Source organism: Oncorhynchus tshawytscha, linkage group LG30 (genome assembly GCF_018296145.1).
Source record: "Oncorhynchus tshawytscha isolate Ot180627B linkage group LG30, Otsh_v2.0, whole genome shotgun sequence".
NCBI lineage: Eukaryota > Metazoa > Chordata > Actinopteri > Salmoniformes > Salmonidae > Oncorhynchus > Oncorhynchus tshawytscha.
Window position 1 is genome coordinate 52694000 of NC_056458.1, and position 24992 is coordinate 52718991.

General features: G+C 47.7%; 1 protein-coding gene across 3 annotated transcripts in view; it reads left to right on the forward strand.

Moving 5' to 3' along the window:
- The window catches only part of LOC112235683 (transcriptional coactivator YAP1), a 50894-nt gene that overhangs the window by 7344 nt on the left and 18558 nt on the right, over positions 1-24992 (forward strand). For all 3 annotated transcript variants that reach the window (XM_042309396.1, XM_042309398.1, XM_042309397.1), the window contains exons 2-4: positions 3619-3818; positions 4457-4614; positions 5103-5204. In XM_042309396.1, coding sequence (XP_042165330.1) covers positions 3619-3818; positions 4457-4614; positions 5103-5204 — 460 coding nt within the window. The remainder of the gene's footprint in view (positions 1-3618; positions 3819-4456; positions 4615-5102; positions 5205-24992) is intronic.

Genomic DNA, 24992 nt, shown 5'->3' on the forward strand with positions numbered 1-24992 from the left:
ACACTGTAGTAGGATCTGCAAGTGAGAGAGGGAGTGTTCTGGGTTTGTTCGAAATAAGATAAGGTCGTCCGCAAAGAGTGATAATTTATGGGTATGGGGGCCCACCTCAAAGCCATGTATGTCAAGGCACGTTCTAATAGCCTCAGCCAACAGTTCGATGGCGAGGGCAAAGAGGTGGGGGCTAATTGGGCAACCTTGTCTGTTCCCCCTATAAAGAGGGAAAGAGGAGGAAGTAATCCCATTGGTAGCAATCCTAGCTTTAGGAGATTTGTAGAGTGATTTTATCAAATTTACAAACACGGTACCTAAACCAAACTTTTCCAAGACGTGAAAGTGGTATGGCCATTCAACCCTATCAAAGGCCTTTTCAGCGTTGAGGGAGACTGCGACACTAGGTATTTTGTTTTTGTTAGCAAGGTGAATTATATCAAAAAACCTTCTGAGATTATTGGAGAACAATTTATTAATTATGAAGCCAGTTTGATCTGGGTTGACCAACAGGGGAAGACATGACTCCAGTCTCTTAGATAGCATCTTGGTGACCAGTTTACAATCTGTGTTAAGGAGAGAGATTGGTCTATAGGAGGCGCACTTTAGCAGGTTTTTCCCTTTCTTGTGGATTGAGAGAAGGACTCTGGAAAGCAGTTGTCTTCTCCACAACATGATGCTGCCACCCCCGTGCTTCACGGTTGGAATAGTGTTCTTCAGCTTGCAAGCCTCCCCCTTTTTCCTCCAAACATAACGATGGTCATTATGGCCAAACAGTTCTATTTTTGTTTCATCAGACCAGAGGACATTTCTCCAAAAGTACGATCTTTGTCGCCTTGTGCAATTGCAAACCGTAGTCTGGCTTTTTTATGGTGGGTTTGGAGCAGTGGCTTCTTCCTTGCTGGGCGGCCTTTCAGGTTATGTGGATATAGATACTTTACCTGTTTCCTCCAGCATCTTCACAAGGTCCTTTGCTGTTGTTCTGGGTTTGATTTGTACTTTTCGCACCAAAGTATGTTCATCTCTTGGAGACGGAACGCGTCTCCTTCCTGAGCGGGATGATGGCTGCGTGGTCCCATGGTGTTTATACTTGCGTATTATTGTTTGTACAGATGAACATGGTACCTTCAGGCATTTGGAAATTGCTCCCAAGGATGAACCAGACTTGTGGAGGTCTCCATTTTTTTTCTGAGGTCTTGGCTGTTTTCTTTTGATTTTCCTATGATGTCAAGCAAAGAGGCACAGAGTTTGAAGGTAGGCCTTGAAATACATCCACAGGTACACCTCCAATTGACTCAGATGATGTCAATTAGCCTATCAGAAGCTTCTAAAGCCATGACGTAATTTTCTGGAATTTTCCAAACTGTTTAAATGCACAGTCAATTTAGTGCATGTAAACTTCTGACCCACTGGAATTGTGATGCAGTGAATTATATAGTAAAATAAGATGATAGATGTCCCGACCTACTTGACAGAACTATAGTTTGTTAACAAGAAATTTGTGGAGTGGTTGAAAAGCGAGTTTTAATGACTCCAACCTAAGTGTATGTAAACTTCTGACTTCAACTGTATGTTGAAGAGGGTGGGGCTTAAGCTAAATCCCTGTCTTAACCCACAGCCCTGTGGAAAGAAATGTGTGTTTTCTTTGCCAGTTTTAACCACATACTTGTTTTGTGTACATAGATTTTATAATGTTATGTTTTTCCCCCAACACCACTATCCATCAGTTTGTATAGCAGACCCTCATGCCAAATTGAGTCGAAGGCTTTTCTGAAATCAACAAAGCATGAAAAGACTTTACCTTTGTTTTGGTTTGTTTGTTTGTCAATTACGTGGTCTTTCGTTCGATAATTTGGTAAAAAGCCCATTTGAGTACAGTACATTGTTTTCACTGAGGAAATGTACAAGTCTGCTGTTAATGATAATGCAGATGATTTCAAGGTTGCTGTTGACGCATGGTAGTTATTGGGGTCAAATTTGTCTCCATTTTGTGGATTGGGGTGTTCCAAATATTGGGGAAGATGCCAAAGAGTTTAAGTATAGCCAATTGGAATGAATTATTTCATCATTTCATTGAGGAAACCATCAACACCACTGGCCTTTATGGGTTTGTATTTTGTCCTGCTTCTTAAGACCTGGAAGCCAGCCGCACCAATGTGTCGGAGGAAGCACCGTGCACCTAGCGACCTGGTCAGCGTGCACTGCGCAATAGATTTATTTTATCTTTATTTAACGAGGCAAGTCAGTTAAGAATAAATTCTTATTTTCAATGACTGCCTAGGAACAGTGGGTTAACTGCATGTTCAGCAGAACAGCAGAACGGCAGATTTGTACCTTGTCAGCTCGGGGGTTTGAACTTGCAACCTTCCGGTTGCTAGTCCACCTCTCTAACCACTAGGCTACCCTGGATATCCCTACCAGCCAAACCCTCCCTAACCCGGACAACGCTAGGCCAATTGTGCTTTGCCCCCATGGACCTCCCGGTCACGGCCGGCCCAGAGTCTCTGGTGGCACAGCTAGCAGTGCCTTAGACCACTGCGCCACCCGGGAGGCCATTCATGTGTATGTTATTGATGTTTGTTCTTTGTTATAGGGACAAAAAGATCGGGAAAGTGGTTTACCCATACATCTCCATTTTGGATAGATAACTCTTCGTGTTGTTGTTTGTTTAGGGTTTTCCAATTTTCCCCAGAATTGGTTAGAGGCTATGGATTCTTAATTTACATTGAGCTGATTTCTGACCTTGCTGTTCCTTCTTTTTCCGTAGTGTATTTCTGAATTGTTTTAGTGATTCACCATAGTGAAGGCGTAGACTCAGGATTTCTGGGTCTCTCTATTTTTGGTTGGATAGGTTTCTCAATTTCTTTCTTAAATTTTTGCATTCTTCAAACCATTTGTCATTGTTCATTTTCTTTGGTTTTCTATTTGAGATTTTTAGATTTGATAGGGAAGCTGAGAGGTCAAATATACGGTTTAGGTTTTCTACTGCCAAGTTTACACCTTCACTATTACAGTGAAACATTTTGTTGAGGAAGTTGTCTAAAAGGGATTGAATTTGTTGTTGCTTAATTGTTTTTTGGTAGGTTTCCACACTACATTTCTTCAATCTATAGTATTTCTTAATATTACTCAGTTCCTTTGGCTTTGATTCCTCATCATTGAGCATTGCTCTGTTCTAGTAGACTGTGATTTTGCTGTGATCTGATAGGGGTGTCAGTGGGCTGACTGAACGCTCTGAGAGACTGGGTTGAGGTCAGTGATAAAGTAGTCTACAGTACTACTGCCAAGAGATAAGCTATAGGTGTACCTACCATAGGAGTCCCCTCGAAGCCTACCATTGACTATGTACATACCCAGCGTGCGACAGAACTGCATGAGTTGTGACCTGTTTTTGTTGACTATGTTGTTATAGGTTGTGCCTAGGGGGGGGCATATGGGGGAGGGAATGCTGTCACCTCCAGGCAGGTGTTTGTCCCCCTGTGTGCTGAGGGTGTCAGGTTCTTGTCCGTTCTGGCATTTAGGTCGCCACAGACTACTAGTCACTAGTTCCACATATTGGACCATCAGACCTCAATCAGTTGAACTTGCCATTAGACACTGATTTAAATGTGTGCTTGTGTGTCTGTCTAGGCCAGTTCAGATGGGACCATCGTTGGGTCTCTGACACCTCATCATGTGCGTGCCCACTCCTCTCCCGCCTCGCTCCCCATCAATGCCCTTTCTGCCCCAGCAACCAGTGCCATGGCAACACAGCCGCTCCCTGACGACGTGCCCCTCCCTCCGGGCTGGGAGATGACCAAGACTCCCTCAGGACAGTGCTACTTCCTCAAGTAGGTATCTCTGTGTGGCAGGTAAAACCAGTCCTAAATCAGCAGGTTAAACCAGCTCCTAAACTGCAGCAGACTACAGAAGCCTGTTAGAGAAAAACCTCACGTGGAGAAACAACACTAACCAATCTGACTGGCTAACCAACAACCAATCAAATCAAATTTATTTAAATAGCCCTTCGTACATCAGCTGATATCTCAAAGTGCTGTACAGAAACCCAGCCTAAAACCCCAAACAGCAAGCAATTCAGGTGTAGAAGCACGGTGGCTAGGAAAAACTCCCTAGAAAGGCCAAAACCTAGAGAGGAACCAGGCTATGTGGGGTGGCCAGTCCTCTTCTGGCTGTGCCGGGTGGAGATTATAACAGAACATGGCCAAGATGTTCAAATGTTCATAAATGACCAGCATGGTCGAATAATAATAAGGCAGAACAGTTGAAACTGGAGCAGCAACACGGTCAGGTGGACTGGGGACAGCAAGGAGTCATCATGTCAGGTAGTCCTGGGGCATGGTCCTAGGGCTCAGGTCCTCCGAGAGGCCAATTACATGGCTCAATTACATGGCTCAGAAATCTACATCCTCTACCGTCTCCTAACTTTGTTTGTGTGAATGTGTGTGTGTGCGCGTGCGCGTGCGTGTAGTCACCTGGACCAGACGACCACATGGCATGACCCCCGTCTCTCCCATCTCCAGACCAACGCAGCGGCCCACCTGCTCTCTGCTCCCCCGCCACACACACACACCCTCGCACACCCTGCACCCAACACACACACACAGAGTAACACCAGCTCCAACACAGGTACCGCCCTCTTTTTCTCTCTCTGTCTCTCTCTCCGTCTGTCTCCATCCCTGACTCTCTCTCTCTCTGTCTGTCACTCTCTCTTTCTATCTGCCTGTCTCGCTCTCGCTGTCTCTCTCGCTGTCTCTGCTTGTCTGTCTGTCTCTCTGTCTGTTTGTTTGTCTCGCTGTCTCTCTCTCTCGCTGTCTCTGTCTCTCTTTCTCTATCACTGTCTGTTTCTGTCTCTCTGATCTGTCTGTTTCTGTCTCTGTGTCTCTCTCTGTCTTTCTCACTCTGTCTCTCTGATCTGTCTGTCTCTCTCTGATCTGTCTGTCTCTGTGTCTCTGTGTCTCTCTCTCTCTGTGTCTCTCTCTGTCTTTCTCACTCTGTCTTTTTCTCTCCTTAAATTTTGTATTAATTGATTATATTTCATTCTTGTTGACAGTACCACTAAAAGTAGTGCTCTCCTTTATCTCCATGCCTCCCTCTGTCCTGTGTGTCCGCTCCAGGCCCCCTCCCAGAGGGTTGGGAACAGGCAGTGACTCCTGAAGGAGAGGTCTACTACATCAACCACATCACCAAGACCACCTCCTGGTTAGACCCACACCTAGGTAACAGTAATGAGAGAGAGAGACACAGAGAGAGCGAGCAAGAGTCAGAGAGACCCACACCTTGGTCACAGTAGGAAGGCCAACAAAAATTCAGAAATTTCCATACAACATTTTCCGTCAAGACATCTGCTAAAGGGGGCGGAGTTAGCCTGCAGAGTTCTGTCTTACTTTTCAGGTCTGTGCCCAAACAGTTTGAGCTTCTACTTTCCATCTCTCCAGAAACAAGTATCTCACTGTTGCCGCTTATTATAGACCCCCCTCAGCCCCCAGCTGTGCCCTGGACACCATATGTGAATTGATTGCCCCCCATCTATCTTCAGAGCTCGTACTGTTAGGTGACCTAAACTGGGACATGCTTAACCTGTCTAGGACCGCTAGCGGAACCCCCCCGCAACAGCCAGTGAAAGTGCAGGGCGCCAAATTCAAAACAACAAAAATCTCAATTAAAATTCCTCAAGCATACAAGTATTTTACGCCATTTTAAAAGATAAAATTCTCGTTAATCCAGCCACAGTTCAGTAGAACATGCGGTGATATTGCAGAGAGCCACATCAATTTCCGGAAATAGTCATAATAAACATTGATTAAGATATGACTATTATACATGGAACTTTAGATAAACTTCTCCTTAGTGCAACCGTTGTGTCAGATTTTTTAAAAAAAACTTTACGGAGAGCAAACCATGCAATAATCTGAGTACAGCCTTTAGACAACAAAGCAGCCAAAAAGATACCCGCCATTACTCAGAAATAGCATTTTAAATATGAACTTACCTTTGATGTTCTTCATCAGAATGCACTCCCAGGAATCCCAGTTCCACCATAAATGTTTGATTTGTTTGATAATGTCCATTAGTTATGTCCAAATATCTTCTTTTGTTAGGGCGTTTGGTAAACAAATCATTATCATGCTGAAAGACCCAGCCACGTTTCATCTTCAATGCCCTTGCTGATGGAAGGAGGTTTTCACTCAAAATCTCACGATACATGGCCCCATTCATTCTTTCCTTTACACGTGTCAGTCGTCCTGGTCCCTTTGCAGAAAAACAGCCCCAAAGCATGATGTTTCCACTCCCATGCTTCACAGTAGGTATGGTGTTCTTTGGATGCAACTCAGCATTCTTTGTCCTCCAAACATGACGAGTTGAGTTTTTACCAAAAAGTTATATTTTGATTTCATCTGACCATATGACATTCTCCCAATCTTCTTCTGGATCATCCAAATGCTCTCTAGCAAACTTCAGACGGGCCTGGACATGTACTGGCTTAAGCAGGGGGACACGTCTGGCACTGCAAGATTTGAGTCCCTGGCGGCGTAGTGTGTTACTGATGGTAGACTTTGTTACTTTGGTCCCAGCTCTCTGCAGGTCATTCACTAGGTCCCCCCGTGTGGTTCTGGGATTTTTGCTCACCGTTCTTGTGATCATTTTGAACCCACGGGGTGAGATCTTGCGTGGAGCCCCAGATTGAGGGAGATTATCAGTGGTCTTGTATGTCTTCCATTTCCTAATAATTGCTCCCACAGTTGATTTATTCAAACCAAGCTGCTTACCTATTGCAGATTCAGTCTTCCCAGCCTGGTGCAGGTCTACAATTTTGTTTCTGGTGTCCTTTGACAACTCTTTGGTCTTGGCCATAGTGGAGTTTGGAGTGTGACTGTTTGAGGTTGTGGACAGGTGTCTTTTATACTGATAACAAGTTCAAACAGGTGCCATTAATACAGGTAATGAGTGGAGGACAGAGGAGCCTCTTAAAGAAGAAGTTACAGCTCTGTGAGAGCCAGAAATCTTGCTTGTTTGTAGGTGACCAAATACTTATTTTCCAACATAATTTGCAAATAAATAAATAAAAAATCCTACAAATCCTATTTTCTGGATATTTTTTTTTTCATTTTGTCTGTCATCGTATAAGGCCTCATGTTTTTAAGTGGGAGAACTTGCACAATTGGTGGCTGACTAAATACTTCTTTGCCCCACTGTAACTAATATCACCCTGTATCTTCAATGGAGGCAGAGTTGAAAAACGACAAACCTCAGATTTCCCACTTCCTGGTTGGATTTTTCTCAGGTTTTCACCTGCCATATGAGTTCTGTTATACTCACAGACATCATTCAAACAGTTTTAGAAACTTCAGAGTGTTTTCTATCCAATACCAATCAAATACTAATAATATGCATATATTAGCATCTGGGACAGAGTAGGAGGCAGTTCACTCTGGGCACGCTATTCATCCAGAAGCTATTATCTGATGATAGCACCAGCAGTAAACAAAGGGGTTAGCATATTTCAACCCTGCAGGCGCTACACAAAACGCTGAAATAAAATATAAAACATGCATTACCTTTGACGAGCTTCTTTTGTTGGCACTCCAATATGTCACATAAACATCATAATTGGTCCTTTTGTTCGATTAATTCCGTCCATATATATCCAAAATGTCCATTTATAAAGCGTGTTTGATCCAGAAAAAAACAGCTTACAAAAAACGCAACGTCACCATAAAATATTTCAAAAGTTGCCTATAAACTTTGCCAAAATATTTCAAACTACTTTGTAATAGAACTTTAGGTATTTTTAAACGTTAATAATCGATCAAATTGTAGACGAGGCAATCTGTGTTCAATACAGGAATGAAAACAAACCAGTGCTACTTTTCACGTCTTGCGCAACTCACAAAAGTGTTACCCAGTTCCTAGTTGGCCTACTTCTTCATTGCACAAAGGAATAACCTCAACCAAATTCCAAAGACTGGTGACATCCAGTGGAAGCGGTAGGAACTGAAAACAGGTTCCTAAGAAATATCCCTTGGCAATGACAACTCAGGGAACAGAGAGAGGCAAAAACAAAATCTGAACAGTTAGTCCTCTGGGTTTTGCCTGCTACATAAGTTCTGTTATACTCACAGACATGATTCAAACAGTTTTAGAAACTTCAGAGTGTTTTGTATCCAAATATATGAATAATATGCATATCTTATATTCTTGGCATGAGTAGAAGGAAGTTGAAATTGGGCACACTATTTATCCAAAAGTTAAAATTCTGCCCCCTAGCCCCAATTAACCTGTCTAGGACTGGGGTTCCGCCAACATCCAATGAAATTGCAGGGCGCCAAATACAAATCAACAGGACTCTCATAAATCAAATTTCTCAAACATACAAGTATTAGGCACCATTTTAAAGATACAATTCTTGTTAATCCAGCCACAGTGTCTGATTTCAAAAATGCTTTACAGCGAAAGCTCCACGAGCGATTATGTTAGGTCACCACCAACTCACAACCACAGAGAGAGACAGAGAATCCCAGTGGTTATAGAGGATGTCACAGAGAGAGACAGAGAATCACAGGACACTTGATAAAACAGGAGAATTAAAGCGGATATTACGGACACCCACCCACTCACTCACAGGAACAGTTATGGAAGCCCTAGTCTCGTGCAGTGGTTTTCAACTGCTGTGCCTTGGGGAACTCTAGTGTTCCACCAAACATTCCCTAATCTAGATCTACCAAACATTCTCTATTCTAGATCTTTTAAATGTAACCTACCAAACATTCTCTAATCTAGATCTCTTTTAAATGTGTCCTACCAAACATTCCCTAATCTAGATCTCTTTTAAATGTGTCCTACCAAACATTCCCTAATCTAGATCTTTTAAATGTAACCTACCAAACATTCCCTAATCTAGATCTACCAAACATTCTCTATTCTAGATCTTTTAAATGTAACCTACCAAACATTCTCTAATCTAGATCTCTTTTAAATGTGTCCTACCAAACATTCTCTAATCTAGATCTCTTTTAAATGTGAACTACCAAACATTCTCTTTTAAATGTGACCTGTGTAATGTTGATTTGGGAGCACCCAAGATTATCACTCAGATCATACATTATGTCTGTATTGTAATTCCGCCTGCATCTGTCTGCATTGTTACTCCGTCTGCATTGTCCCTCCATCTGTATTGCCTCTCAGTCTGCATTGTATCTCCATCTGCATTGCCACACCGCCTGCATTGTCTCTCCATCTGCATTGTCTCTCCATCTGCATTGTTTCTCCATCTGCATTGTTTTCGCTGTCTGCATTGTTCTCCGTCTGCATTGTTCTTCCATCTGTCTGCATTGGTTATTCGGTCTGTCTGCATTGTTTCTTCCCTCTGTATTGTTTTTTCCAGTGCACTTTGGCTGTTTTGTATCATTTGAGGGGTGCACATTAGGAGCAAAGATATTTGTATCATTTTATTGTACCTCTGCCATAAAGGCTCGAGCTGCTGCTTTCAAGGAGCGGGACACTAATCCAGACGCTTATAAGAAATCCCGCTATGCCGTCATTCGAACCATCAAACAAGCAGACCTCAATACAACAGTAAGATTGAGGACTTGATTTTCAAGTTCAGGACTTGAAAATTATTACGGATTGCAAAGGGAAACCGGAGCTGCCCAGTGACGTGAGCCTACCAGAGGAGCTTAAATGCCTTTTATGCTCGCTTTGAGGCAAGCAACACTGAAGCATGCACGAGAGCACCAGCTGTTCTGGATGACTGTGTGATAACACTCTCGGTAGCCGATGTGAGCAAGACCTTTAAACAGGTCAACATTCACAAAGCTGCAGGGCCAGACGGATTACCAGGACGTGTACTCAAAGCAAGCGCAAACCAACTGGAAAGTGTCTTCACTGACATTTTCAACCGCTCCCTGACCGAGTCTGTAATACCTACATGTTTCAAGCAGACCACCATAGTCCCTGTGCCCAAGGAAGCGAAGTTAACCTGTCTAAATCATTACCGCCATGAAGTGCTTTGGAAGGCTTGTCATGGCTCACATCCTTCCGGACACCCTAGACCCACTCCAATTTGCATACCGCCCCAACAGATCCACAGATGACGCAATCTCAATCGCACTCCACACTGCCCTTTCTCACCTGGACAAAAGGAACACCTATGTGAGAATGCTGTTCATTGACTACAGCTCAGCATCCAACACCATAGTGCCCACGAAGCTCATCAGTAAGCTAAGGACCCTGGGACTAAACACCTCTCTCAGCAACTGGATCCTGGACTTCCTGATGGGGCCGCCCCCAGGTGGTAAGGGTAGGCAACATGTCTCCACGACTCCAACACCATCATTAAGTTTGCTTTCGACACAACAGTGGTAGGCCTGATCACCGACAACGATGAGACGGCCCATTGGGAGGAGGTTAGATAACTGGCTGTGTGGTGCCAGGACAACAACCTCTCCCTCAGTGTGAGCAAGACAATGGAGCTGAGCGTGGACTATAGGAAAAGGCAGCCCGAACAGGTCCCCATTCTCATCAACGGGGCTGTAGTGGAGCGGATCGACAGTTTCAAGTTCCTTGGTGTCCACATCACCAACGAACTGTCATGGTCCAAACCTACCAAGACAGTTGTGAAGAGGGCACGACAAAACCTATCCCCCTCAGGAGACTGAAAAGATTTGGCATGGGTCCCCAGATCAAGAAGTTCTACAGCTGCACCATCAAGAGCATCCTGACCTGTTGCATCACTGCCTGGTATGGCAACTGCTCGGCATCTGTAAGGCGCTACAGATGGTAGTGCGTACGGCCCAGTACATCACTGGGGCCAAGCTTCCTGCCATCCAGGACCTATATAATAGGCAGTGTCAAAGGAAAGCCCATAAAATTGTCAGTCTCCAGTCACCCAAGTCAGACAGTTTCCTTTGCTACCGCACGGCAAGCAGTACCGGCGAGCCAAATCTAGGACCAAAATGCTCCTTAACCTGTTGAGTGTTTGATTTGATGTTTGGATGAAAAACGTACCCAAATTAAACTGCCTATTTCTCAGGCCCAGAAGATAGAATATGCATATAATTGTCAGATTAAAATAGAAAACACTCTAAAGTTTCCAAAACGGTCAAAATATTGTGTTTGAGTATAACAGAACTGATATTACAGGCGAAAACCTGAGGAAAATCCAACTAGGAAGTGCCTCTTATTTTGAAAGCTCCCTGTTCCATTGCATGCCTTCCCTCCATGTAAAGGGATAGCAACCAGATTCCTTTCTCTATGGCTTCCACATGGTGTAAACAGTCTTTAGACATAGTTTCAGCCTTTTATTCTGAAAAATGAGCGAGAACAATCACATCGCGTCAGTGGATGGCTGGGTGCCAGCAGAGTTTTGCATGTGCAACAGCTTGGAGCAGACATTTTCTCTCTTTCCTATTGAAAAAGCTACAGTCCCGGTTGAAATATTATCGATTATTTATTGTAAAAACAACCTGAGGATTGATTATAAAAAACATTTGACATGTTTCTACGAACTTTACGGATACTATTTGGAATTTTCTTCTGCCCCGTTGTGACCGCTTGAGCCTGTGGATTACTGAACATAACGCACCAACCAAATGGAGGTATTTTGGATATAAAAATAATCTTTATGGAACAAAAGGAACATTTATTGTGTAACTGGGAGTCTCGTGAATGCAAACATCCGAAGATCAAAGGTAAGCGATTCATTTTATTGCTTTTCTGACTTTCGTGACCAATCTACTTTGCTGCTAGCTGTTTGTAATGTTTTGTCTGCTGAGAGAGATGTCCTTACATAAACGCTTGGTTTGCTTTAGCTGTAAAGCTTTTTTGAAATCTGACACGCCAGGTGGATTAACAACAAGCTAAGCTGTGTATTGCTATATTGCACTTGTGATTTCATGAAAATGTAATATTTTTAGTAATTTAATTTGAATATGATGCTCTGCAATTCAGCGGATGTTGACGAAAATGATCCCGCTAAAGGGATGGGTACGCCAAGAAGTTAACAGCTTCTACCCCCATAAGACTGCTGAACAATTAATCAAATGACCCCTGGACTATTTACATTGACCCGCCCCCATTTGTTTTTACACTGCTGCTACTCGCTGTTTATTATCTATGCACCCCCACCTACATGTAAAAATTACCTCAACTAACCTGTACCCCCGCACACTGACTCGGTACCGGTACCTCCTGTAAATAGCCTTGTTATTATGCGTTACTTTTGTTTATTTGGTAAATATTTTCTTAACTCTTCTTGACCTGCACTGTTGGTTAAGGGCTAAGTAAGCATTTCACGCTAAGGTCTATACTTCGGCGCATGTGACAAATAAAGTTTGATTTGGACATGACCAGCAGGGTCACCTGGAGGGATCAGCCAATGAAGGTAAAGCCACCCAGTTGGCTACATAAAAATGGTGGAAGCCTGCAATGGCGCTGCCCATGCTAATACGGTCTCATGTTCTATGGGAAACAGTAAACATGCCCCCTTCGCCTTGGGTCAGTTAGTGAAAATTATTCAGACTTATGTTGTGTTACTATAACGCCCCCCTTGGGCCAATGAGTGTATTTTTGTAAAAAGAACCCATGTTCTGTCAAAATAGGGCAAGCAAGGCGGCTTGTTCAAAGTCTGCTGGGTGACTAATTAGTAGAACATCTAATGGGCGGTGCTTGTAGGTCCTTAAGGGAAACCTGTTGCTTATGAGAGGCTGCATACAGTGCATTTGGAAAGTATTCAGACCCTTTGACTTTTTCCACGTTTTGTTACTTTACAGCCTTATTCTAAAATGTATTTTGTTTTTATCCTCATCAATCTACACACAATCCCCCATAATGAAAACAGATTTGACATTTTTGCAAATGTATTAACAATCAAAAAAACATACCTTATTTCAAAAACAAAACCATGAGGTCGAAGGAATTGTCCGTAGTGATCAGAGACAGAATTGTGTCAAGGCACAGATCTGGGGAAGGGTACCAAAACATTTCTGCAGCATTGACGGTCCCCAAGAACACAGTGGCCTCCATCATTCGTAAATGGAAGAAGTTTGGAATCACCAAGACTCTTCCTAGAGCTGACTGCCCGGCCAAACTGAGCAATCGGGGGAGAAGGGTATTGGTCAGGAAGGTGACTAAGAACCCGATAGTCACTTTGACAGAGCTCCGGAGTTCCTCTGTGGAGGTGGTTGTCCTTCTGAAATGTTCTCCCATCTCTGCAGCACTCCACCAATCAGGCCTTTATGGTAGAGTGGCCAGACAGAAGCCACTCCTCAGTTAAAGGCACCTGAAGGACTCAGACAATGTGATACAAGATTCTCTGGTCTGATGAAACTAAGATTCAACTCTTTGGCCTGAATGCCAAGCATCACGTCTGGAGGAAACCTGGCACCATCCCTACGGTGAATCTTGGTGGTAGCAGCATCATGCTGTGGGGATGTTTTTCAGAGGCAGGGATAGGGAGAATAGTCAGGATTGAGGGAAAGATGAACGGAACAAAGAACAGAGAGATCCTTGATGAAAACCTGCTCCAGAGCGCTCAGGACCTCAGACTGGGGTGAAGGTTCATCTTCCAACAGGACAATGACCCTAATCACACACCAAGACAATGCAGGAGTAGCTTCGGGACAAGTCTCTGAATGTCCTTGAGTGGCCCAGCCATAGCCCAGACTTGAACCTGATCGAACATGAAAATCGCTGGGCAGCTAAGGTAAACATCCAATCTGACAGCGCTTGAGAGGATCTGAAGAGAATAATGGGAGAAACTCCCTAAATACAGGTGTGCCAAGCTTGTAACGTCATACCCAAGGAGACTCAAGTCTATAATTGCTGCCAAAGGTGCTTTAACAAAGCACTGAGTAAATGGTCTGAATACTTATGTAAATTTAATATTTTTTTAAAAATAAATTTGCTAACATTTCTGAAAAACCAGATTTTGCTTTGTCATTATGGGGTATTTTTTGTAGATTGGTGCGGGGAGAAAACAATTTAATACATTTTAAAGTAAGGCTAGAACATAACAAATCAAGGAAAAAGTCAACGGGTGTGAATACTTTCCGAATGCTCTGTATATGTACAACATGTCATGACTGCAGCTCAAACAGCACAGGAGATATGCTTGTTCAAAATGAGACAGACAGGGAAGGAGACAGACAGACAGAGAAGGAGACAGACAGACAGAGAGACAGGGAAGGAGACAGACAGACAGGGAAGGAGACAGACAGGGAAGGAGACAGACAGGGAAGGAGACAGACAGACAGACAGACAGGGAACAGACAGACAGGGAAGGAGACAGACAGACAGACAAGGGACAGACAGACAGACAGACAGGGAAGGAGACAGACAGGGACAGACAGACAGACAGGGAAGGAGACAGACAGACAGGGAAGGAGACAGACAGACAGACAGACAGACAGACAGGGAACAGACAGACAGACAGACAGGGAAGGAGACAGACAGACAGACAGGGAAGGAGACAGACAGACAGACAGGGAAGGAGACAGACAGACAGACAGGAAGAGACAGACAGACAGGGAAGGAGACAGACAGACAGACAGGAAGGAGACAGACAGACAGACAAGGAGACAGACAGACAGACAGGGAAGGAGACAGACAGGGAAGGAGACAGACAGACAGACAGACAGACAGGAAGGAGACAGACAGACAGACAGGGAAGGAGACAGACAGACAGACAGACAGGGAAGAGAGACAGACAGGGAAGGAGACAGACAGGGAAGGAGACAGACAGACAGACAGGGAAGGAGACAGACAGACAGACAGGGAAGGAGACAGACAGACAGACAGACAGAAGGGGAGACAGACAGACAGACAGGGACAGACAAGGAGACAGACAGACAGACAGGGAAGGAGACAGACAGACAGGGAAGGAGACAGACAGACAGGGAAGGAGACAGACAGACAGACAGGGAAGGAGACAGACAGACAGACAGGGAAGGAGACAGACAGACAGACAGGGAAGGAGACAGACAGACAGACAGGGAGGCAGACAGACAGACAGACAGGGAAGGAGACAGACAGACAGACAGGGAAGGAGACAGACAGACAGACAGACAGGGAAGGAGACAGACAGACAGAACAGACAGACAGACAGGGAAGGAGACAGACAGGGAAGACAGACAGACAGACAGGGAAGGAGACAGACAGACAGACAGAAGGAGACAGACAGACAGACAGGGAAGGAGACAGACAGACAGACAGGGAAGGAGACAGACAGACAGACAGGGAAGGAGAGAGACAGACAGACAGACAGGGAAGGAGACAGACAGACAGACAGACAGACAGGGAAGGAGACAGACAGACAAGGAAGAGACAGACAGACAGACAGACAGGGAAGGAGACAGACAGACAGACAGACAGGGAAGGAGACAGACAGACAGACAGACAGGGAAGGAGACAGACAGGGAAGGAGACAGACAGACAGACAGACAGGAAGGAGACAGACAGACACAGGGAACAGACAGACAGACAGAGAAGGAGACAGACAGACAGACAGAGAAGGAGACAGACAGACAGACAGACAGACAGAAGGAGACAGACAGGAAGGAGACAGACAGACAGACAGGGAAGGAGACAGACAGACAGACAGGGAAGGAGACAGACAGACAGACAGGGAAGAGACAGACAGACAGGGAAGGAGACAGACAGACAGGAAGGAGACAGACAGACAGACAGACAGACAGGGAAGGAGACAGACAGGGAAGGAGACAGACAGTCAGACAGACAGGGAAGGAGAGACAGACAGACAGGGAAGGAGAGAGACAGACAGGGAAGGAGACAGACAGACAGGGAAGGAGACAGACAGACAGGGAACAGGGAAGAGACACAGACAGGGAAGGAGAAGAGAGACAGACAGACAGGGAAAGAGACAGACAGACAGACAGACAGGGAAGGAGACAAGGAGACAGACAGACAGACAGGGAAGGAGAGAGACAGACAGACAGACAGACAGACAGGGAAGGAGAGAGACAGACAGACAGACAGGGGGAAGGAGACAGACAGACAGGGAAAGGAGAGAGACAGACAGACAGACAGACAGGGAAGGAGAAGGAGACAGACAGGGAAGGAGAAGAGAGACAGACAGACAGGGAAGGAGAGACAGACAGACAGACAGACAGGGAAGGAGACAGACAGACAGGGAAGGAGACAGACAGACAGGGAAGGAGACAGACAGACAGACAGGGAAAGGAGACAGACAGACAGGGAAGGAGACAGACAGACAGACAGGGAAGGAGACAGACAGACAGGGAAGGAGAGAGACAGACAGACAGGGAAGGAGAGAGACAGACAGACAGACAGACAGGGAAGGAGACAGACAGACAGACAGGGAAGGAGAGAGACAGACAGGGAAGGAGAGAGACAGACAAACAGACAGAAGGGAAGGAGAGAGACAGACAGGGAAGGAGAGAGACAGACAGGGAAGGAGAGAGACAGACAGGGAAGGAGACAGACAGACAGGGAAGGAAGACAGAGAGGGAAGAGACAGACAGACAGACAGACAGGGACAGAGACAGACAGACAGGGAAGAGAGAGAGACAGACAGACAGACAGGGAAGGAGAGAGACAGACAGACAGACAGACAGGGAAGGAGAGACAGACAGACAGACAGACAGGGAAGGAGACAGACAGACAGACAGACAGACAGACAGGGAAGGATACAGACAGACAGACAGACAGGGAAGACAGACAGACAGGGAAGGAGACAGACAGACAGACAGGGAAGGGAGACAGACAGACAGACAGGGAAGGAGAGAGACAGACAGACAGGGAAGGAGAGAGACAGACAGACAGGGAAGGAGAGAGACAGACAGACAGACAGGGAAGGAGAGAGACAGACAGACAGACAGGGAAGGAGAGAGACAGACAGACAGACAGGGAAGGAGAGAGACAGACAGACAGACAGACAGGGAAGGAGAGAGAGAGACAGACAGACAGACAGGGAAGGAGAGAGACAGACAGACAGACAGGGAAGGAGAGAGAGAGACAGACAGGGAAGGAGGAGACAGACAGGGAAGGAGAGAGAGAGACAGAGACAGGGAAGGAGAGAGACAGACAGACAGGGAAGGAGAGAGACAGACAGACAGACAGGGAAGGAGACAGACAGACAGACAGGGAACAGACAGACAGACAAGGGAAGGAGACAGACAGACAGGGAAGGAGAGAGACAGACAGACAGACAGGGAAGGAGAGAGACAGACAGACAGGGAAGGAGAGAGACAGACAGACAGGGAAGGAGGAGACAGACAGAGGGAAGGAGACAGACAGACAGGGAAGGAGACAGACAGACAGACAGACAGGGAAGGAGACAGACAGACAGGGAAGGAGACAGACAGACAGACAGACAGACAGGGAAGGAGACAGACAGACAGACAGACAGACAGACAGGGGGAAGGAGACAGACAGACAGACAGGGAAGGAGACAGACAGACAGGGAAGGAGAGAGACAGACAGGGAAGGAGAGAGACAGACAGGGAAGGAGACAGACAGACAGGGAAGGAGAGAGACAGACAGGGAAGGAAGACAGACAGAACAGACAGACAGACAGACAGACAGGGAAGGAGACAGACAGACAGGGAAGGAGACAGACAGACAGGGAAGAGAGACAGACAGACAGACAGGGAAGGAGAGAGACAGACAGGGAAGGAGAGAGAGACAGACAGGGAAGGAGACAGACAGACAGACAGGGAAGGAGAGAGACAGACAGGGAAGGAGAGAGACAGACAGGGAAGGAGAGAGAGAGACAGGGAAGGAGAGAGAGAGACAGGGAAGGAGAGAGAGAGACAGGGAAGGAGAGAGAGAGACAGGGAAGGAGAGAGACAGACAGGGAAGAGAGAGAGACAGGGAACAGACAGACAGACAGGGAAGGAGAGAGACAGACAGACAGACAGGGAAGGAGAGAGAGAGACAGACAGACAGGGGGAAGAGAGACAGACAGACAGACAGACAGGAAGGAGACAGACAGACAGACAGGAAGAAGGAGACAGACAGACAGACAGGGAAGGAGAGAGAGAGACAGACAGACAGGGAAGGAGAGAGACAGACAGGGAAGGAGAGAGACAGACAGGGAAGGAGAGAGACAGACAGGGAAGGAGAGAGAGACAGACAGACAGGGAAGGAGAGAGACAGACAGACAGACAGGGAAGGAGAGAGACAGACAGACAGACAGGGAAGGAGAGAGACAGACAGACAGACAGGGAAGGAGAGAGAGAGACAGACAGAGAGGGAAGAGAGAGAGACAGACAGGGAAGGAGACAGACAGACAGGGAAGGAGAGAGACAGACAGGGAAGGAGAGAGAGACAAACAGACAGGGAAGGAGAGAGACAGACAGACAGACAGACAGACAGGGAAGAGAGACAGACAGACAGGGAAGGAGAGAGAGAGACAGGGAACAGACAGACAGAAGGAAGAGAGACAGACAGACAGGGAGGAGAGAGAGAGACAAACAGACAGACAGGGAAGGAGAGAGAGAGACAGACAGGGAAGGAGAGACAGACAGACAGACAGGGAAGGAGAGAGACAGACAACAGACAGGAAGGGAGAGACAGACAGACAGACAGACAGGGAAGGAGAGAGAGACAGACAGACAGGGAAGAGAGAGACAGACAGACAGGGGAAGGAGAGAGAGACAGACAAACAGACAGAAGGAAGAGACAGACAGACAGGGAAGGAGAGACAGACAGACAGACAGGGAAGGAGACAGACAGACAGGGAAGGAGACAGACAGACAGACAGGGAAGGGAGAGGAGAGACAGACAGACAGGGGGAAGGAGAGACAGACAGACAGGGAAGAGAGAGACAGACAGACAGACAGGGAAGGAGACAGACAGACAGACAGGGAAGGAGAGAGACAGACAGGGAAGGAGACAGACAGACAGGGAAAGGAGACAGACAGACAGACAGACAGGGAAGAGAGAGAGACAGACAGACAGGGAAGGAGACAGACAGACAGACAGACAGGAAGAGAGACAGACAGACAGACAGGGAAGGAGAGAGACAGACAGACAGACAGGGAAGGAGACAGACAGACAGACAGACAGGGGGAAGGAGACAGACAGACAGACAGGGAAGGAGAGAGACAGACAGACAGGGAAGGAGACAGACAGACAGACAGGGAAGGAGACAGACAGACAGGGAAGGAGGAGAGACAGACAGACAGGGAAGGAGACAGACAGACAGGGAAGAGACAGACAGACAGGAAGGGAAGACAGAGAGACAGACAGACAGGGAAGGAGACAGACAGACAGACAGACAGGGAAGAGACAGACAGACAGACAGACAGGGAGGGAGAGAGAGACAGACAGACAGACAGGGAAGAGACAGACAGACAGGGAAGGAGACAGACAGACAGGGAAGGAAGACAGACAGACAGACAGGGAAGGAGAGAGACAGACAGACAGGGAGGAGACAGACAGACAGACAGGGAAGAGAGACAGACAGACAGACAGGGAAGGAGAGAGAGACAGACAGACAGGGAAGGAGACAGACAGACAGGGAAGACAGAGGAAGGAGACAGACAGAGACAGACAGACAGACAGGGAAGGAGAGACAGACAGACAGACAGGGAGACAGACAGACAGAAGACAGACAGGGACAGAGACAGACAGACAGACAGGGAAGGAAGAGACAGACAGACAGACAGGGAAGGAGACAGACAGACAGACAGGGAAGAGACAGACAGACAGACAGGGAAGGAGACAGACAGACAGGAAGGAAGGGAAGGAGACAGACAGACAGGGAAGGGAGAGACAGACAGGGAAGGAGAGAGACAGACAGACAGACAGGGAAGGAGAGAAACAGACAGACAGGGAAGGAGACAGACAGACAGACAGGGAAGGAGACAGACAGACAGACAGGGAAGGAGAGAGACAGACAGACAGACAGGGAAGGGAGGAGACAGACAGGGAAGGAGGAGACAGACAGACAGACAGGGAAGAGACAGACAGACAGACAGGGAAGAGACAGACAGACAGGAAGGAGACAGACAGAAGGGAAGGAGACAGACAGACAGGGAAGGAGACAGACAGACAGACAGAAGGAAGGAGACAGAGACAGACAGGGAAGGAGACAGACAGACAGACAGGGAGAAGGAGACAGACAGACAGGGAAGGAGACAGACAGACAGACAGACAGACAGGGAAGAGAGAGACAGACAGAAGGAGAAGAGACAGACAGACAGGGAAGGAGACAGACAGACAGGGAAGAGAGACAGACAGACAGACAGACAGACAGGGAAGGAGACAGACAGACAGGAAGGAGACAGACAGACAGACAGGAGAGAGACAGACAGACAGACAGACAGGGAAGAGACAGACAGACAGGGAAGGAGACAGACAGACAGGGAAGGAGACAGACAGACAGGGAAGGAGACAGACAGACAGGAAGGAGAGAGACAGACAGACAGGGAAGGAAGGAGACAGACAGACAGGGAAGGAGACAGACAGACAGGGAAGGAGACAGACAGACAGACAGACAGACAGGGAAGGAGACAGACAGACAGACAGACAGGGAAGGAGAGAGACAGACAGGGAAGGAGGAGAGAGACAGAGAGACAGACAGACAGGGAAGGAGAGAGAGAGACAGACAGGAAGAGAGAGACAGACAGACAGGGAAGGAGAGAGAGACAGACAGACAGGAACAGAGAGACAGACAGGGAAGAGAGACAGACAGACAGGGAAGGAGAGAGACAGACAGACAGACAGGGAAGGAGAGAGAGACAGACAGACAGGGAAGGAGAGAGAGAGACAGACAGACAGGGAAGGGAGAGAGACAGACAGACAGACAGGGAAGGAGAGACAGACAGACAGACAGGGAAGGAGAGAGACAGACAGACAGACAGGGAAGGAGAGAGAGACAGACAGACAGGGAAGGAGAGAGAGAGACAGACAGGGAAGGAGAGAGAGAGACAGACAGGGAAGGAGAGAGAGACAGACAGACAGACAGGGAAGGAGAGAGAGAGACAGACAGACAGGGAAGGAGAGAGACAGACAGACAGACAGGGAAGGAGAGAGACAGACAGACAGACAGGGAAGGAGAGAGACAGACAGACGGGGAAGGAGAGACAGACAGACAGGGAAGGAGAGACAGACAGACAAACAGACAGGGAAGGAGAGAGAGAGACAAACAGACAGGGAAGGAGAGAGAGAGACAAAGACAGGGAAGGAGAGAGAGAGACAGACAGACAGGGAAGGAGAGAGAGAGACAAACAGACAGGGAAGGAGAGAGAGAGACAAACAGACAGGGAAGGAGAGAGAGAGACAAACAGACAGGGAAGGAGAGAGAGAGACAGACAGACAGGGAAGGAGAGAAGGAGACAGACAGACAGGGAAGGAGAGAGAGAGACAGACAGAAGGAGAGAGACAGACAGGGAAGGAGACAGACAGACAGACAGGGAAGAGAGACAGACAGACAGGGAAGAGAGAGAGACAGACAGGGAAGGAGAGAGACAGACAGACAGGGAAGGAGAGAGACAGACAGGGAGAGAGAGACAGACAGACAGGGAAGAGAGACAGACAGACAGGGAAGGAGACAGACAGACAGACAGACAGGGAAGGAGACAGACAGACAGACAGGGAAGGAGACAGACAGACAGACAGGGAAGGAGACAGACAGACAGACAGGGAAGGAGACAGACAGACACAGACAGGGAAGGAGAGACAGACAGACAGACAGACAGGGAAGGAGACAGACAGACAGACAGAAGAGAGACAGAGACAGACAGAGAAGAGAGACAGACAGACAGACAGGGAAGGAGACAGACAGACAGACAGGGAAGGAGAGAGACAGACAGACAGACAGACAGACAGACAGGGAAGGAGACAGACAGACAGGGAAGGGAGGAGACAGACAGACAGGGAAGGAGACAGACAGACAGGGAAAGAGAGACAGACAGACAGACAGACAGGGAAGGAGACAGACAGACAGGGAAGGAGACAGACAGACAGAAGACAGACAGGGAAGAGACAGACAGACAGACAGACAGACAGGGAAGGAGAAGACAGACAGACAGACAGACAGACAGGGAAGAGAGAGACAGACAGACAGGGAAGGAGAGACAGACAAGACAGACAGGAAGAGAGAGAGACAGACAGACAGGAAGGAGAAGAGACAGACAGACAGGGAAGAGAGAGAGACAGACAGACAGGGAAGGAGACAGACAGACAGACAGGGAGAGGAGACAGACAGGAAGGAGACAGACAGACAGACAGACAGGGAAGGAGACAGACAGACAGACAGACAGGGAAGGAGACAGACAGACAGACAGACAGGGAAGAGACAGACAGAGAGACAGGGAAGGAGAGAGACAGACAGACAGGGAAGGAGAGAGACAGACAGACAGACAGGGAAGGAGAGAGAGACAGACAGACAGGGAAGGAGAGAGACAGACAGACAGACAGACAGGGAAGGAGAGAGACACAGACAGGAACAGACAGACAGACAGGGAAGGAGAGAGAGACAGACAGACAGACAGGGAAGGAGAGAGACAGACAAACAGACAGGGAAGGAGACAGACAGACAGGGAAGGAGACAGACAGACAGGGAAGGAGGAGACAGACAGACAAGGAAGGAGACAGACAGACAAGGGAGAGAGACAGACAGACAGGGAAGGAGACAGACAGACAGACAGACAGGGAAGGAGACAGACAGACAGACAGACAGACAGGAAGGAGACAGACAGACAGGGAAGGAGACAGACAGACAGGGAAGGAGAGAGAGAGACAGACAGACAGGGAGAACAGAGAGACAGAGGAGACAGACAGACAGACAGGGAAGGAGAGAGACAGACAGACAGGGAAGGAGACAGACAGACACAGGGAAGAGAGACAGACAGACAGGACAGACAGGGAAGAGAGACAGAGGAGACAGACAGGAAGGAGAGACAGACAGACAGACAGAGACAGACAGACAGACAGACAGGAACAGACAGACAGACAGAGGAGACAGACAGACAGACAGACAGGAAGGAGAGACAGACAGACAGACAGACAGGGAAGGAGACAGACAGACAGACAGACAGGGACAGGAAGGAAGGAGACAGACAGACAGACAGACAGGGAAGGAGAGAGACAGACAGACAGACAGGGAAGAGACAGACAGACAGACAGACAGACAGGGAAGGAGAGAGACAGACAGGGAAGGGAGACAGACAGACAGGGAAGGAGAGAGACAGACAGGGAAGGGAGAGAGACAGACAGACAGGGAAGGAGACAGACAGACAGACAGACAGGAGAGACAGACAGACAGACAGGGAAGAGGAGACAGACAGGGAAGGAGACAGACAGACAGGGAAGGAGACAGACAGACAGGGAAGGAGACAGACAGACAGGGAAGGAGAGAGACAGACAGACAGAAGGAGAGAGAGACAGACAGACAGACAGACAGACAGGGAAGGGGAGACAGACAGACAGACAGACAGACAGACAGGGAAGGAGAGAGACAGACAGGGAAGGAGACAGACAGACAGGGAAGGAGAGAGACAGACAGGGAGAGACAGACAGACAGGGAAGGAGAGACAGACAGACAGACAGGGAAGGAGACAGACAGACAGACAGACAGGGAAGGAGACAGACAGACAGACAGACAGGAAGGAGAGAGACAGACAGGAAGAGAGACAGACAGACAGACAGGGAAGAGAGACAGACAGACAGGGAACAGACAGACAGGGAAGGAGAGAGAGACAGACAGACAGACAGGGAAGGAGACAGAGAGACAGACACAGGAAGGAGACAGACAGACAGGGAACAGACAGACAGGAAGGGAAGGAGACAGACAGACAGACAGGGAAGGAGACAGACAGACAGACAGACAGGGAGGAGACAGACAGACAGACAGACAGGAAGGAGGAGACAGACAGACAGGGAAGGAGAGAGAGACAGACAGACAGACAGGGAAGGAGAGAGACAGACAGAACAGACAGGGAAGGAGAGAGAGACAGACAGGGAAGAGAGAGACAGACAGGGAACAGACAGACAGACAGGGAAGGAGACAGACAGACAGACAGGAAGGAGACAGACAGACAGGGAAGAGAGACAGACAGACAGGGAAGAGAGACAGACAGACAGGGAAGGAGACAGACAGACAGGAAGGGAGAGAGACAGACAGACAGACAGGAAGGGAAGAGAGACAGACAGACAGGGAAGAGACAGACAGACAGACAGACAGGAGAGGAGACAGACAGACAGACAGGGAAGGAGACAGACAGACAGACAGACAGGGAAGGAGAGAGACAGACAGACAGACAGGGAAGGAGAGACAGACAGAAGGAGACAGACAGACAGACAGACAGACAGACAGAGGAGACAGACAGACAGACAGGGAGAGAGACAGACAGACAGGGAAGAGAGACAGACAGACAGAAGGAAGAGAGAGAAGAGACAGACAGACAGGGAAGGAGACAGACAGACAGACAGACAGGGAAGGAGACAGACAGACAGACAGACAGGGAAGGAGAGAGACAGACAGGGAAGGAGACAGACAGACAGGGAAGGAGACAGACAGACAGGGAAGGAGAGAGACAGACAGGGAGGAGAGAGACAGACAGACAGGGAAGGAGGAGACAGACAGACAGACAGGGAAGAGAGAGACAGACAGACAGACAGGGAAGGAGAGAGACAGACAGACAGACAGACAGGGAAGGAGAGAGACAGACAGACAGACAGGGAAGGAGACAGACAGACAGACAGACAGGGAAGGAGACAGACAGACAGACAGACAGGGAAGAGAGACAGACAGACAGACAGGGAAGGAGACAGACAGACAGGGAAGGAGACAGACAGACAGGGAAGAGAGAGAGACAGACAGACAGACAGACAGACAGACAGGAAGGAGACAGACAGACAGGACAGGAGAGAGGAGACAGACAGACAGGGAAGGAGACAGACAGACAGACAGACAGGGAAGGGAAGAGAGACAGACAGACAGGGAAGGAGACAGACAGACAGACAGGGAAGGAGACAGACAGACAGACAGGGAAGGAGAGAGACAGACAGGGAAGGGAAGA